At 42.0% G+C, this 18,023-nt stretch overlaps 1 protein-coding gene across 1 annotated transcript; it reads right to left on the bottom strand.

Moving 5' to 3' along the window:
- TEX13C (TEX13 family member C) lies at window positions 1–2,745 on the bottom strand. Its single transcript, XM_012498815.2, has one exon. It carries the CDS (start codon window positions 2,743–2,745, stop codon window positions 1–3), a length of 2,745 nt encoding a protein of 914 aa, XP_012354269.2.
- Between the last annotated feature and the right edge of the window lie 15,278 nt (window positions 2,746–18,023).

Here is an 18,023-nt window from a genome sequence, read left to right as displayed (position 1 = left end):
TTACGCTGGGTCAACGCTGCCATTCTCAACTGGCATATGGACTCTCTTGCATTTATAGCACACCTTGTGCCATGGAAAATTCATGGCATTACACCATGGGCAGGCCCAATTCACTGGGCTGGAGCATGAGGCAGGCTTCTGTTGCTGGGATTCTGAGGCCTTTTTCCTTTTTCGTTGCTTGACCTTCTGCCCCTGAGGCTGGTGTTTCCATGGGCTATTTTTCACACCATGGCTCTTGCTATCCTCCAGAGAGGTTGCCTGGGGCCTCTCCGGACCTTCCATCTGGCTGTGGCTCTTGCTAAACTTCAGTGAGGCTGTGCCCTGGGGAATCACTGGATGTTTCTTCAGGCTGTGGCTGTTGCTGTCCCCTAGGAGGACCATCTCCTGGTGCATCACTGGATCTTTCTTCAGGATGTAGCTGTTGCTGTGCCCTAGGGGGACCATCTCCTTGGGCATCACTGCATCTTTCTTCAGACTGTGGCTGTTGCTGTCCCCCAAGGGGACTATCTCCTGGTGCACCACTGGATCTTTCTTCAGGCTGTGACTGTCCTCTAGGGGGACCATCTCCTTGGGCATCACTGGATCTTTCTTCATGCTGTAGCTGTTGCTGTCCCCCAGGGGGAACATCTCCTTGGGCATCACTAACTCTTTCTTCAGGCTGTGCCTCCTGCTAAACCCCAGGGAGGTTGTCCCCTGGGGCACCACTGGATCTTTCTTCAGGCTGTGGCTGTTGCTGCCCCCCAGGAAGACCATCTCCTTGGGCATCGCTGGCACTTTCTTCAGGCTGTGTCTCCTGCTAAATGTCAGGGGAGCTGTGCCCCGGGGCACCACGTTCTGGGGCATCACTGGATCTTTCTTCAGGCTGTGGCTTCTGCTGTCCCCCAGGTGGACCATCTTCTGGGGCATCACTGGATCTTTCTTCATCCTGTGACTATTGCTGTCCCCCAGGGGGACCATCTCCTTGTGCACAACTGGATCTTTCTTCAGGCTGTGGCTGTCCCCCAGGGGGACCATCTCCTTGGGCATCACTGGCACTTTCTTCAGGCTGTGTCTCCTGCTAAATGTCAGGGGAACTGTGCCCTGGGCCACCACTGGAACTTTCTTCAGGCTATGGCTGTTGCTGTCCCCCAGGGGGACCATCTCCTGGCACATCACTGGATCTTTCTTCAGTCTGTGGCTGTTGCTCTCCTCCAGGGGGACCATCTTCTGGGGCATCACTGGATCTTTCTTCAGGTGGTGGCTGCTACTCTTCCCCAGGGGGACCATCTTCTGGGGCATCACTGGATCTTTCTTCATGCTGTGGCTGTTGCTGTCCCCCAGGGAGACCATCTCCTTGTGCACAACTAGATCTTTCTTCAGGCTGTGGCTGTTGCTGTCCCCTATGGGGACAATCTCCTTGGGCATCACTGGATCTTTCTTCATGCTGTGGCTGTTGCTGTCCCCCAGGGAGACCATCTCCTTGTGCACAACTAGATCTTTCTTCAGGCTGTGGCTGTTGCTGTCCCCTATGGGGACAATCTCCTTGGGCATCACTGGATCTTTCTTCATGCTGTGGCTGTTGCTGTCCCCCAGGGGGATCATCTCCTTGGGCACAACTGGATCTTTCTTCAGGCTGTGGCTGTTGCTGTCCCCTAGGGGGACCATCTCCTTGGGCATTGCTGGTTTTTTCTTCAGGCTGTGGCTCCTGCTAAACTCTGGGGGAGCTGTGTCCTGTTGCATCACTGGATCTTTCTTCAGGCTGTGGCTGCTGCTGTCCCCTTGGGAGGTCATTCCTTGGGGACACTCAGAACCTTCCTTTTGGTTGCAGCTTCTGTTATCCCCTGGGAGATATACTCCTTGGAAATTCTCAGGATATCCATCCTGGCCATGGCACTTCTGGTCCCACAGAGGGGCCGTCTCCCCCTGGGACCCCACTGTGGCCCAAAGACCAGGTCGATAGATCCCTGCAGGAGGCATCTGTGGTGCAATTGCTGCTGCTGATTCCATTATTACCGGGGGTGGTAGAGGTGTTGAGTATGGCAGTCCCATTGGTGAAGGCACATGAAATGGGACTGGATGAGGCGCCTGCATTGGCAGAAGGGGTTGCATGCCCTGGACCCTGCCACTCTGGGGTTCAGGCATGTAAAACACAGCTGCTGGGGCTGCTATCTGGGCTTCCGAATGTGGCATTCCCTGTGCCTCTGTGGTCACCGCCTCACTCTGTTCTGCATTTAAAGTCCCAGCCACAGGCCCATACTGGCCGGCTTCTGGACCAGGTACAAAATCCTGAGGTATCGGATAGACCTGCATGGATCTCTCAACTTCGCGCAGCCTACCGCATAACCCATCACGCTCATTCAGCGCCTGCTGCAGGGCGGCCTGCGTGAGGTGCAGCTGTGTTGCCGCCTCCTCATGCTGCAGGCGCAGCTGCTGCAGCTGGGAGGTTAGAGCCCAGGAGGTCATCTGGCGCTCCTCCACATGCATTTGCAGCCGCCGAACACGGTACAGCAGCTGCTCCCGCTGCCTCGCAGCCACTCGCACACTCAAAGCCAAAGCGCTCCAGGTACAGGCCCTCTTAATGGCGTGGGGCACCCGCGAGTCGGCCACAATGGCCCGAAGCCGGTCCTCTACCTCGTTCCACGGCCGCGAGCGGAAGGCCATGTAAAAGGCTGGGCCGCCGCCATTCCTGAGGACTTCATTGTTGATGAACCTGATCACATCATTGTGACGGAACCCGCTGGCATGGTCCCCAAAGTTCATCGCCATGGCGGCTGTGGCCTAGTCAAGCAGCTGCCTCACGGGGCGTCGCCTCGGCTGCCGCCGCCGCTTCCGGTACAGGCTGCTGCCACCAACCAGTCCACCCCTCACCTCTCCTTTCAGTCTTACTTTAGTCCTTGCTCAGTCCTGGCCTCCTCCTCGGCCTCCTTCCTCCCTCACTCCCTTGTTCTCACAAAGAGCGAAGCAGGGCCCCCTCGCCACACCGAACCCTACCGGCGACTCCGCGACACGTCACAGAGAAAAGCTGAGTCATGCCGCAAGGCCTGCTGGGACCAGCTTCCTTTGAGAAGGCACTTCCTGAATGGAGAATCGCCAAGCGGCTGAGCTGGGAACTGCAGTGAGCCCAGAGAGGGAGAGAGAAGGGCAGGTTTTCTGGAGACGATAGAGTGGCTATTTGCACACCCAAAGTGGAATGGATCCCCAAACACACACACACACACACACACAGACTTCTTCTCTGAAAGGGAAGGTGGGTTAAAGGAGCTCAGAGACCTTCTGGGTGGGGTTGGGAGACTGGAAGAGTAGGGGGATGTAGGTGTAGATGGAAGAAAATAAAGTTGCAAGGCTCCCAGTTCAGGGAAGTGAATAGGGTACAAGCTGGTGGAGCAGATGCCCTTGTTGGGCCAACAGTGGGAACCAGGCTCAATTGTATGCCCTGTACATGAGTGAAGTGAGAGGCTGGCAGCTGTTAGAGGGATTACAAGATTCAAACCACAGGTGAAGGCTAACCAGGGACACTAGAAAAAGCACCACTACCATGGCTGAGTGGATAAGGCAGGAAGGGAAGCCAGACCAAGATGTTCTGGGAAGACAGGGAGCTATCAAAAACAAGAGGCCAGCCGGGCGCGGTGGCTCAAGCCTGTAATCCCAGCACTTTGGGAGGCCGAGGCGGGCGGATCAGGAGGTCAGGAGATCGAGACCATCCTGGCTAACAGGGTGAAACCCCGTTTCTACTAAAAATACAAAAAATTAGCCGGGCGTGTTGGCGGGTGCCTGTAGTCCCAGCTACTCGGGAGGCTGAGGCAGGAGAATGGCGTGAACCCGGGAGGTGGAGCTTGCAGTGAGCCGAGAGCGCCACTGCACTCCAGCCTGGGGGACAGAGCAAGACTCCGTCTCAAAAAAAAAAAAAAAAACAAGAGGCCACTACTAGGATGCATGACCTGATTCGGTGAAAAGAAGACATTTCAGAACTTAGCCTGGTCAACCTAAAAGGAAGAAACTGAAACAAAGTTAATATAAGTAGTGAGTTTATTTGGGCCAAGTTTGAGGATTGTAATGTCAGAGTATAAATTTAAGTTGTCCTAAATAGATACTCCAATTGACACTTACAAGTATTTTTTAAGAGAGAGTTCCTTATTTATTAAAAATTTACATTAAAATAGCATAAACTATTAATTGGCTATACATTATTTGTATTACAAATTTTAAAAACATAAAGATAATGGGTAAGACAACTTGTCAAAAACAAAATGACTTTAAATAATTGCCCACAGATACGGATACAGAGGATATGATTAAAGTCCCATACTCATGTCCCTCTAGGACTATATACCTCACCTAGTTCAGACGGCTGTAAGATATCTTTGTTTCCTCAGCATCCTGAAATGGAATGCTCTGATGAATGATGAGAAAATGTGTGTGAACATGTGTGAGAAAAGTGAATACTAGTAACGATGTTGGATCTCAGATGTTTCTGAGGGCTTTCAAGAGGATACCAAAAGCCATATGAAGAAATTTTCTATTACGGTGTTGGGGAAGGAAGGCTGCTGTTTGCCTGTTTGCTCAGTTCCTTCTCTTACACCTCTCAGTAACCATACTGTCTTCAAGCCTCCTTCATAGTTCCTGCCTCATTCACTTTCACAGGAAGGATTTTTCTCTTTTCAACTTTAAAACTAAATTCTTCACCTGTGGTTTGGATACCAGCCTCTCCCATCTCCTCAGGGAGTTTGATCCATTCATAGCGCTCCATTCTCTTCTCTGTTTCAGCCTCTTCCTCTTCACTGGCTCCTTCCCATCACAGTAAGAGCATGTTCAAGTTTCTTTCCCCGCCCAATAGTACAAGTTTCTTTTAACTTGACCTTTCTGTAGACTTTGACTCTTTCAACCAATCCCTTTTTGAAATTCAGTCCTCTCTTTTCTTCTGTGACACCAAACTCTACTGATTTTCTTCCCCTCTAGCTGCTCCTTCCTAGTTTCTTTATGCTGCTTGCTGTGCTTTCATTCACCTTTTAAATACTGGTGTCTTCCTGAGTTTTGTCCTAAGATCCCTCAGACTTCAGACACCCTCCCTTATTCCAGAGACTCTCTCTGTGTGATCTCATCTATTCTCTTGTTATAAGCTATCATCATTAATTGCTAAAGATTTCCAAAACTTTATGTCTGGTCGTGCTTTTGAGAGGTGACAGTGTGCTGGCAGTCCTCACAGCCCTCGCTTGCTCTGGGCACCTCCTCTGCCTGGGCTCCCACTTTGGCGGCACTTGAGGAGCCCCTCAGCCCACTGCTGCACTGTGGGAGCCCCTTTCTGGTCTGGCCAAGGCGGGAGCCGGCTTCCTCAGCTTGCACCGAGTGTGGAGGGAGAGGCGCGAGCGGGAACCGGGGCTGTGCGCGGCGCTCGCGGGCCAGCTGGAGTTCCGGGTGGGCATGGGCTTGGTGGGCCCCTCACTCGGAGCGGCCGGCTGGCCCTGCCGGCCCTGGGCAGTGAGGGGCTTAACACGCAGGCCAGCGGCTGTGGAGGGTGTACTGGGTCCCCCAGCAGTGCCAGCCCACTGGCGCTGCGCTTGATTTCTCACCGGGCCTTAGCTGCCTTCCCATGGGGCAGGGCTCGGGACCTGCAGCCCGTCATGCCTGAGCCTCCCACCCCCTCCATGGGCTCCTGTGCGGCCCGAGCCACCCTGACGAGCACCACCCCCTGCTCCACAGCACCCAGTCCCATCTACCACCCAAGGGCTGAGGAGTGCGAGCACACGGCACGGGACTGGCAAGCAGCTCCACCTGCAGCCCCAGTGCAGGATCCACTGGGTGAAGCCAGCTGGGCTCCTGAGTCTGGTGGAGATGTGGAGAACCTTTATGTCTAGCTCAGGGATTGTAAATACACCAATCAGCACCCTGTGTCTAGCTCGAGGTTTGTGAATGCACCAATTGACACTCTGTATCTAGCTGCTCTGGTGGGGCCTTGGAGAACCTTTGTGCTGATACTCTGTATCTAACTGATCTGATGGGGACGTGGAGGACTTTTATGTCTAGCTCAGGGATGGTAAACGCACCAATCAGTGCCCTGTCAAAACAAACCACTCGGCTCTACCAATCAGCAGGACGTGGGTGTGGCCAGATAAGAGAATAAAAGCAGGCTGCCCAAGCCAGCAGTGGCAACTGGCTTGGGTCCCCTTCCACACTGTGGAAGATTTGTTTTTTCGCTCTTTGCAATAAATCTTGCTGCTGCTCACTCTTTGGGTCCACACTGCTTTTACGAGCTGTTAACACTCAGGGCAAAGGTCTGCAGCTTCACTCCTGAAGCCAGTGAGACCACGAGCCCACCAGGAGGAATGAACAACTCCAGATGTGCTGCCTTAAGAGCTGTAACATTCACTGCAAAGGTCTGCAGCTTCACTCCTGAGCCAGCGAGACCACGAACCCACCAGAAGGAAGAAACTCTGAACACATCCGAACATCAGAAGGAACAAACTCCAGACACGCCGCCTTTAGAACTGTAACACTCACTGCGAGGGTCCGCGGCTTCATTCTTGAAGTCAGTGAGACCAAGAACCCACCAATTCCGGACACACTTTGACCCTCAAACTTGAGACTCACCTAGCCAAAAACCTCCTACAAACTTTCACATGGATCTTGCATAAGAGCCGTATTCTCCACAAGTCCTAAACTCATCAATACTATTTTGGACAAATAGCTTGTCAAGTTTCTTAACATTTCTGAGGATCCACTTCCTTAAAGAGTTGTTGCAAAGATGAAATAAGAACATATATGTAAATACTATTTTCGTCATCACCCATATTACTATTAAATGAGACTTAAACTGGAATTTGAACAATGGGTAGGATTTAGATGAGGACACTGAGGAGAAAAATGAACTTGAAATTGATAAAAGATGTTTCTCTATTATTTACCAATTGGCTGGTTGGCCAAGATTTGTACCAGGTCACCCTGTTCTGCCATATCCAGTTGAATTGTATTTCTCAATTCATTGGACAACTGCTTCTTGTGGTTTCATTCCATTATGATTTTAGAAGCTGGTATCTGGTCCTCCACCTACCTGCCTTCTATTTTTCAGCTATTTCCATGGATGCTCTTTGCTAGAGCTACACATCTGACACTAGCAAGGAGACACCATGTGTGTGCTGGCATTTGTGATATTTCCAGGATCTATGTTGGCTTCTGGGTACTGAAGGCATCATCTGCCTCTGATTAGAAATGAAACATAATTTCTATATTTGGAATATACAGAAACATGAAAACACATATTAGGAGGATATAATTATGAGGGTAAATGATTTTGTATATAATAATAATATCTTCTTAGTTTAGCAATGGAAAAATTTAATGTGACTCAGAAATATGTTTAAAAACTTAATGTATTTATCACTCTATATAGATAAACAGATAACAGCTTTCCCTGAAAATAATATTTTCATACTTGGACGGTTCAACTTGCCAAGTGTTGAATAAATAGAAGGAGCAGAACTGTTTTTCTAGACATATAAAAAGGCACTCAGGTGTAAGAGAAGCAGTTATCAATATTGCCAGCTCTAATTTTCAAATTGGCACTAATCATTGTTGCGTATTAAGTGAAGGTAGAAATGATTTCCTATAAACTAACACTAAAGTTGCTCACCGATTCTTTTCTATAGTCTTTTGCATATTCATCTTATAAACAATAATAATGGTGCTAATAAAAAGTTTTTCTTCTGAGCTTTTTATACAGTAATAAATAATGAATACTTTCTTAGCACTTACAGTGTGCTAGGCCCTGTGGATACTTCGTGTGCATTATCTTATGCAATTATCACTACAACCGTGTGAGTTAAGTAACAGTATTACTTCCATTTTTGGAATAAGTAAATTGGGGCTTAAGAGAGTGAAATAACATTTACAAGGACCCACAGCTATCGTTTTAATTCTAGGAAGCCAGAATTAATACCTGATTAAAATCCATGATCTTAAAATTAAACTCTACAGCCAGAATGGCACATTTCCTCATAACTCTGAGACCCAAACTAACAGAATCAACATATTATAGACATGATAATACATGTGCAAAACTTATACTGAACAAAAATGTCTTTTAATCCAAAGCCAAGAAGAACAAAACTTGCCTATAACCTATTAGGTAGCCCAAATATATCTAAAAAATGAGTCAAATGAAGAGGAGTGATTAATTTGAAACATAGAAAACAGGAATCAGAGAGTACAAATTGAAACTGGTATTACGAACCTTTCCAACATAAAAGATGTTCTAGCCAATGAATAAGAACATTCCAGTCCTCTAGCCAGATCTATACCTGTAGAGATAGACGCATTAAACCACAAAAGTTCCATGACAAATATCTATGAAAATCACTCAAGCAAAATCCCAGTTTTTCTCATTCCATGTTGACCTATGTGCCCTGATAATTATATGTTCCAGTATAACTTATAATTATGGAGGAAACTCAGCGATCATCATCCTACGTGCTGCAGTCTTTTTGACGGTTATGTTTATTGAAAAAGAAAGACAAGATAACACTCAGATTTATACATTGATCCCTTTTGTATTAAACTGCTACAAGCTACTCTCTGAGAGACTGGTATCATTTAAGTATCTGACCAAATTGAGCATCTTACTTATGGAACTGAGGAGCACACCCTGGAATGGGGTGCCCACACTAAGGTACATCTACCCTAGGAGACAACTCTATGTCATGATTCACAAAGTCACAGGTTTACTTCCTTGACCTAGACTAGACTGATCAAGGTAATCATTATAATTTCTGAGAGAATCAAATATATGATGTTATCTGTAACAGTTCTCATTTGTTTGAAGGCCCTTCAAAATAGTTGAAATTACAAATAGAGGTATACCTGAGAGATACTGTGGGTCTGGTTCCAGACCACCAAAATAAAGTGAATATCACAATAAAGCAAATTACACAAATTTTTTGTTGCCCTGTCCATATAAAAGTTATGTTTATAATATGCTGTAGTCTATTAAGTGTGCAATAGCATTGTATAAAGCAACGTATATACCCTAATAAAAAATGCTTATTGCTAAAAAAAATGCTAACAATCATCTGAGCCTTCACTGAGTAATACCCTTTTTGCCAGTGGATGGTATTTCCTCAGCATTGGTGATGACTAACTGATCAGGGTGGTGGTTGCTGAAGGGTGGGATGCCTAGGGAAATTTCTTAAAATAAGACAATAATAAATTTTGCCACATGAATTGACTTTTCCGTTCATGAAAGATTTCTATGTAGCATGCAGTGATTTTTGATAGCATTTTACCCACAGTAGAACTTCTTTCAAAATTGGAGTCAATCCTTCTAACCTTGCTGCTGCTTTATCAACTAAGTTTGTATAATATTCTAAATCCTTTGTTGTCATTTCAACAATGTTCACAGCTTCTTCACAAGGAGTAGTTTCCGTGTCAAGAAGTCATTTTCTTTGCTCATGCATAAGGAACAATTTTTCATCCATTAAAGTTTTATCATGAAATTGCAACAACTCAGTCACATCTTTAGGGTCCACCTCTAATTCTAATTCTCTTCTATTTCCACCACATCTACAGTTACTTCCTTCACTGAGGTCTTGAACACCATAAATTCATTCATAAGTGTTGGAATCAACTTCTTCCAAACTCCTGATAATGTTGGTATTTTTGCCTCCTCCCATAAATAACCAATGTAGTTCTAGAATTGTGAATACTTTCCAGAAGGTTTTCAATTGACTTAGATCTGATCCATCAGAGGAATCACTATCTATGGCAGCTATAGCCTTACAATATGTATTTCTTAAATAAGATGTAAAAGTAAAAATTACTCCTTGATCCATGGACTGCAGAATGGATGTTGTGTCCGTGGGCATGAAAACAACATTCACTTCCTTGTACATCTCCATCATGGTCCTTGGGTAATCTGGTGCATTGTCAAGGAGCAGTAATATTTTGAAAGGAATCTTTGTTTCCGAGAACTAGGTCTCAACAGTGGACTTAAAATATTTGGTAAAACATGCTGTAAACAGATGTGCTTCCATTCAAGCTTTGTTGTTCCATTTATAGAGCATAGGCAGAGTAGATTTAGCAAAATTCTTAAGGGACCTAGGATTTTCAGAATGGTAAATGAGCATTGGCTTCAGTTCGAAGTCACCAGCTGCATGAGCCCCTAACAAGAAAGTCGGCCTGTCCTTTGAAACTTTGAAGCCAGGCAGTAACTGTTCTTTTCTAGCTATGGAAGTCCTAGATGGCATCTTTTTCCAATATAAGATTCTGTCTACATTGAAAATCTGTTTAGTGTAGCCACTTTCATCAATGATCTTACCTACATCTTCTGGCTAACTTGCTACAGCTTCTACATCAGCACTTGCTGCTTCACCTTGCACTTTTATGTTATGGAGATGACTTCTTTCCATAAAACTCATGAACCAACCTCTTCAAACACTAGCTTCAAACACTTCCTCTGCAGCTTCTTCACGTTTCTCAGCCTTCATGGAATTGAATAAAGTTAGGGCCTTGCTCTGGATTAGGCTGTGGCTGGGGGGAATGTCGTGGCTGGCTTGATCTTCTATCCAGGCCACCAAAACTTTCTCCAGATCAATAATGAGGCTGTTTTGCTTTCTTATCATTCATGTGCTCACTGGAGTAACACTTTTAATTTCCTTCGAGAACTTTTCATTTCTATTCTCAACTTGACTATCTGTTTGGTACAAAAGGCCAGCTTTCAGCCTATCTCAGTTTTCAACATACCTTCCTCACTAAGCTTAATCATTTCTAGCTTTTGATTTAAAGTGAGAGACGTGCAAATATTCCTTTCACTAAAACACCTAGAGATCATTGTCATTTATTAATTGGCCTCTCTATTACAGAATAGAGAGACCTCAGGAGAGGGAAAGAGAAGGAGAAATGGCCAGTAGGCGGAGCAGTCAGAATCCACACATCCTTTATCAATTATGTTTGCCTTCTTATGTGGGTGCAGTTTGTGGTGTCTTGATCATAATAGTAACATCAAAGATCACTGATCACCATCACAGATGTAATAATAATGAAAAATTTTGAACTATTGTGAAAATGACCAAGATGTGAAACAGAGACATGAAGTGAACGCATGATATTTGAAAACTAACGCTGATAGACTTGCTCGATGCAGAGTTGCCACAAATCCTGAATTCGTGAAAAAAAAAAAAAAACCCACAGTATCTGTGAAGTACAATAAAGCAAAGTACAATAAAACAAGGTATGCCTGTGGCAGCAATTGTACAAAAAAATTAAAGTTTGGTTACATGCTGTAGTACTGCTAACGTTCTACTAAAGCAATACACCTCCATTATGTTCTGCCACAAGAACTGACCTTGTATATGTAATGAGCATTACACTTAATTTTAAATCACTGTAATATAATACTATTGCTTTCGAGCCACCTATTTCAGTTATCTTTGGTAATATTTGTAGTGGCAAGCTTGCTGTATTGTATTTCCAAGAAGAGCTTTTTTTTATTCCACCCCTTCTGTTGTTCTGTTGTTTTTCTCTCATTATTCGTTGTCAGAGAGCTAGAGATATTGGATTACCCTTCCCAGATTGTGTTTTAATTTGGCAAAAAAATTAAGATGCATATACAGTCATATGTTCCCATCCCTGCCCCTGTAGTTGTATGTCAGTAGGGCAAATTATGAGTGATATTAATCCATTTGGTATCAACACAGACTACATTACAAATGGTCCTATGAGTATATGTTATGATAAAAACATAAAAAATTCCTTTTCCGTCTATCCATTTCACAAGTTAATAATGTTCCCACAAATAACCTTTTTAAATTAACAAATATTATAGATCTGCAACTCAAGAAATTATCTAAAAAATGAGTTTTTTCAATTTGTATCATGTTTTAGAAGTTAGAAATTCTTGTGCTCCTCTGTCTGATGTTTGTAAAAGAAAGGGAGAGAACATCCTTCTATTTATCCTAAATATTATTATCTTAGTATGCCACTCAATCCTCAATTTTCTGGATTCTGGATCCTATACACATTGCTCTACCATGTTTGATTTCACTGAAGTTGCAAACTGCTTCCTAATTGTAAGATCCAAGGGAAATTATTTTCAATCTGGATCTTCCGATTGAATATGGTACTGATAATCACTCCCTCTTTTTTAAACTTCTTCACTTTTGAACTCCAGGAAATCAAACACCTCTAGTTAATATAGCATATCTCCAATCATTCTTTTTCTGTTTATTTTATGAGCTCCTGTTCTCGTATTTGCTCAATAAATATTGATGTTCCCCAGAGTCAGTGTTGTTCCTCTGATCTTCTCACTTTACACCTTTTCCCAGGTGATCGAATTGATGCTCAAGTTTTCAATTGTTACCCATATGCTGATAACTCCTACACCTATATCTCTAACCTATGTCTCTCATTCAGGCTTAAGAGTTGTACTAAACTATATGCTGAATTCCTCAAATGGCTCACAGGAACCAACCTTAATGGCACAAACTGAATTCATCTTTACATCCCATATCACATCCTATCCTGTTCCTGTAATTATGCATTGTCTGTTGCCAACATCCACTCAATTACCAAAACTAGAAATTTTAAAGTCATATAGACTCCTCTCTCTCTTTCCCGTCCCTATATCTAATTAGTGGCAATATCCTCCTTTATATTCCTTGTTTTTTTTTCATTACTTTAACATCTATACCATCACTACCCAAAGAAACTACCAGCATTTGCCTAGACTTGTACAACACCCTTAATGTCTTATTTTAGCACCTCACAATTTTCCCTGTTGGCCTTACTGATCTAATTTTTATCCACTCCCTCATCAAATGCTACATTCAAACAATGCTGAATTGCTTATAATCCCTCACACATGTGTTCTTGTTTCTCATGCAATTGGCTTTGTTTCTGCTGTCTTCTCTGCCTGGTTTCAAACACTCTTTACCTGGTTAACTTCTAATAATAATTTAATATTCAGTGTAGGTTTCATCTTATCTAGAAAGCATTGTTGATATCTGCACATAAGGCTATTTCCTACTATTCTATAAACTAGTCTATTCTATCTTGTTCATCTTTGTATCTCTAGCATTTAGCTAAGTACCTGTTATACAATACAATGCATGTTTATTGAATGCAGGAACATGAAAGGTAACTCCTAGTTATTGCATGCAGATTTGATGAACAACTCTAAACTCACCTTATCCTTTCTCTTTTATAATGTCTAGCCCTCAGTTTCCATCTTCTCAGATAAAATAATCCTACTTCTTTTTTTTTTCATTTTTGAGATGGAGTCTTGCTCTGTCGCCCAGGCTGGAGTACAGTGGTTCAATCTCGGCTCACCGCAACCTCCGCTTCCCGGGTTCAAGTGATTCTCTTGCATCAGCCTCCTGGGTAACTAGGACTACAGGTGTGTGTCACCACACCCAGCTAATTTTTTTGTATTTTTCAGTAGAGACGGGGTTTCATCGTGTTAGCTAGGATGGTCTCAATCTCCTGACCTCGTGATCCAGCCACCTCGGCCTCCCAAAGTGCTGGGATTATAGGCGTGAGCCACTGCACCCTGCCAATCCTATTCTTTATAGTCTACTCTTGAAGATCTTTCTCCTTAATTATCCTTGTTACTTGTTACTTGCTACTTACATTTAGATCTTCTCCAGTTCAAACACATCTTCTAGATATGCGGGCAAATCCGTAATTATGTATACAACGTAGAATATTGTATTTTTTATGTTAATATACACCACGATTATGCTCATTATTTTTTGACCTTTTGACCACAGTAGCATGCTAAGTTGATATCTTTAGGACAATCAGAAACTCACTAAATATTTAATATATATAAATAATATAGTACAGCAAACAAAGATAACCAAAAACATGGTCTCTACCCTTATGGAGTTTGCATCTTGTTTCAAAGGTGAAAGAGGTGGACATAGGTAATAAACAAAAAGCACAGAGCATGCATGGCAAATGCTATAAAGAAAATAACATAAGTGGCTGTAATATATAGTACTTGGGTCCCCAGAGAGGCTAATTTAGACAGACTCACAGCTCCTCTCTATAGATGTAAGCTAGATAGACTGATAAACTAGAAACCCATTAGCCTATGAGTATAATTTAGATTATTTTCCTCAAATGCATGCTGTATCCTACTCAATCTTACTCATGATTTTCCTGCCCACTCACCTTTAAAAACCCATATTCTTTTATCAGTATGACACATCTTCCAATTCATTTGAGTCAAGGAAATGTTAAAAGTGGTCCCACAGAGTCCCTGATTGAATTAATCTTTTTGCATTACAGACAGTTAGAAATCTCACAGAGAATGTCTTTTCCTCTGTTTTACCACTTTCGACTTAACATCTCACTCCTTTAAAGACTATGGTGTTAACTCCCGACTTGGCAGATGTATTATAGACTCATTTTTCCATCTAGTTTCAGTCAGCATATATTTAGCAAACATTATATTACAGATTTATGAAAAATAAGATTAGTCTCAGCATTTAGACCTGTGAGATGCCCATTTTTGTTACTTGTCTACTCAGAGAAGTACATACCTAACATCAGTGTGTCTTCATAGTTCCCTTTTTCTCCTGTGCTTAGGACCTCCCTCAGAAGTCATAAAACTTACTGGGTTTTTTGTGGAAAAAAAATTACCCCAAAAGATGCAACTGCTAGTGCTTGTGATGGCAATGAAAAGAAAGTGAGAAGATGCAAGAAAGTGATGGTTCTTAGCCAGCAAAATAGAACTTGTACATGGGAAAATATAGCGATTATAGTAGTATTTGCAATATTGAGAATATCTGTCTCTAGATATGTACTTTGGGACTTTTAAGAGTCTACGGTAGTATTTCCTAGAATTGCCTAATCATGAGAATCCCCTAAGACACATGCAAAATAGACTATCAGTCTCTCTCCTTTGGAAACTATCATTCTGGAGAGAGGCTGAGGGCAGAGAATCTGCATTTTTAACAATTGTCCCAGATGAATATAAAGACCTGACAGGTTTGGGAAACACTGGTTTATATAACTTTACTTATAGAATGTAGTACATGTGAAAATGGATTGTAAAGTTTTCACAAACAATAAGTACTCAATAAATGTTTTTTGTCCCTTTCCCTTTCCTCCTCCTTTTTCTGGCCCTCTTATGAAATTGTGACGTCTATGGAGGTTTATGTATCTCACTGCTAAAGCTCTGCTTCCTGTGTGAAAGAGGAATCAAAATTTTACTTATTATTATGGTCTTCTCCCTCAAATTTGTGATATAATAACAAAACTTAGGCTCTTCCAAGTGCCATATTACCTATCATGTCAAACATTCCTGGTAGCTGAATTTTATTTAGGCATTTGTCTTTAGGCCATTCATCAGTGTTATTTTGCATTTATCATTTTTTCCATTTAATTGGCTTGCAAATCTCAATATTTTTCTTAGGCTTAGAGTAATGGTGATTTTATCTAATTTGTTATGCCTTGGGAAAAAAATAGATTGTTATTACTACAACAGCATTTTAATCAGGAGAATCATAGAACTAATTAGGGGCAGAAGTAAAATTAAAAGAAATGATTAATTCTCAATCCATTATGATTTCCACCACTCTACACTGCCTCTTAGCTTGCATACATGTAAACAATTATAAATGCTTATTTTAGAAGAGTAAACAAATCGTGAGGTATTACATATTCTAGAACATCTTTGTTCTGCTGAATCTATAAACCTTTTGTGCACAAACCGAATAATGTTTGGAATAAATGTTAATGTAATTCTTCAATTTTCAAATAAAATTTGTGGCATCGTTATTCATTTCTAACCCTTTTACCCTTTAACATAGCAGAACTAGATATGTCAGGTTTAACTGTCCATTCTAAAATGCATTCATTTCTGTTGACCTGAGTTTCTCAGAAATGACATCATTAGGGAAACTTCCAGTAACACACTGATTTTTAAATGTAGTTTATAACTTAATATAACTCAACAGAAGTTTATGGACTAATCGCAAGTTATGTTTGAACTTACATTATCTCTTATATTGTTAGTTTCCCATCCATATGTTCTATATTCCCAAAGTAAATGGTCAGATCCTAGAGAGCATAAACTACACATTAAATCTCTTTGTATTTTACCCAGCACCTAGTAAGTTGTCGTTTAATATATGTTACTTGGTTGATCACCTTCTCAGAGAACTACAAGGCACAACGGGGTTTCATAGGAGCACCTAATTTTTTCAGACCCCTTCCTAAAACCAAGTGAATGAGTAAACCACAGATTGAGGAAACTGGCAGCCCTCAATCTGAATCTAGCCTCCACATAATAATAGTTAAGCCACCAGATTTTTAAAAGAAATTATCTCTCATGACAATCTTGTCAGTTAAAAAGAAAATCAATCAATCAATAAATCTCAACAGCCCTACATCCATACCTCTCTGACATTGTTAAGTTGTTATCTATCTGTGGTAATGCAACCACTACCATTCTCCTCGTGAAAATCTCTGGAGATAAAGATTTTAAATATATGACTCATTATCCTGGTGATCAAGAGAGTTTGCTTGGTAACCAGCTTAAACTTCTCCATTTTTATCATTTTCTTTCCTCTTTTCCTTTTTTTTTTTTTTCTTGGTGATCAGAGACTAGAAAAAAAATCTTTCATATTATAAACTTTATGTTGGAAAACTGTGACTAAGTCACCCCTTAGCCATCCATTCTCCAGAAGAAATAAACCTAGTTTATTTACCTTACCTTCACAAATTTTCTGTATCTTTATTTCTATCTCCGTGCCTTTGGTTTTACCCACTCCAAACCACACCACCAGTGATTTGAGACAAATGAAAAGAAGCATGTTAATTCCACTACCTTAACCCTAACCCTGCCTCCCCAATGACATTAGGATAAAATTGAATTTCATTTGTATGCAAGGCCCTGACAACATAATGTCTACCAAATTTTTTCATCTAAATTCGTGCTACTTCCTGTCTTGCACTCCATGCTCCAGCAACTTTACTTGTGTTTTCCCACCATTAATATAAATACCTTTGCTCCAGAGGCCTTCCTTGCTTGGAATACCCATGCCAAGCTGTCTCCACCACTTGGCTACTCATCCTTTAAGATTCCAAGGTCTCACTGTTACTCCTAATCTCCGCTAATTTTCATAGAAAGGCGTCCACTTCCCCATAAAAAGCCATAGACTTTATGAACCTACATATATAATAAAATTGTATAAAACTTACCCATACAGGCACACACACAAAGACACATGCATGTAAGTATAAAACTGGAGAAACTTGAATGGGAATAGTAGATTGTGCAAATGTTAATGTCAGGGCTATGATATTGTACTATGGTTTTGCAAGATATTACTATTGGGATAAATAGAGTAAAGCGTACACAGGACTTTGATGTATCTTACAACTGCATGTGAATCTACAATTACCTTGGTAAAAAAAATTTTTAAGTGAGATTTTTTGCAGTTAAAAAAATTATACTCCATGTTAAGAACCCCTGCACTAACAAAATCTTAATATAGTGTTTCCCAAAGTGTTCCTGAAGATGTGTTTCAAAGCCTATTAAACGTTCAGAGAAGTCAAGAAACAACACAAAACAAAACAAAAACAAAAACAAAAAACAAATCAAACAAACAAAAAACAGCCTTCTAAACTCAGGCTTTTCCAAGAGTATTTGCCCCCCAGAAATCCCCATTTATTTTTGTGGAATACTTATTAGTATTTAAGAAGGAGTTGCATTACACAGAATCTACTTTTTTTTTCTTTTTTTTTTCTTTTTTTTAATTATTATACTTTAGGTTTTAGGGTACATGTGCACAATGTGCAGGTTTGTTACATATGTATCCATGTGCCATGTTGGTTTGCTGCACCCATTAACTCGTCATTTAGCATTAGGTATATCTCCTAATGCTATCCCTCCCCCCTCCCCCCACCCCACAACAGTCCCCGGAGTGTGATGTTCCCCTTCCTGTGTCCATGAGTTCTCATTGTTCAATTCCCACCTATGAGTGAGAACATGCGGTGTTTGGTTTTTTGTCCTTGCAATAGTTTACTGAGAATGATGATTTCCAGTTTCA

This window comes from Nomascus leucogenys, chromosome X, assembly GCF_006542625.1.
Source record: "Nomascus leucogenys isolate Asia chromosome X, Asia_NLE_v1, whole genome shotgun sequence".
Lineage (NCBI taxonomy): Eukaryota > Metazoa > Chordata > Mammalia > Primates > Hylobatidae > Nomascus > Nomascus leucogenys.
Note: the sequence above shows the minus strand (reverse complement) of the source record. Positions and strands in the feature narration are given on the sequence as shown.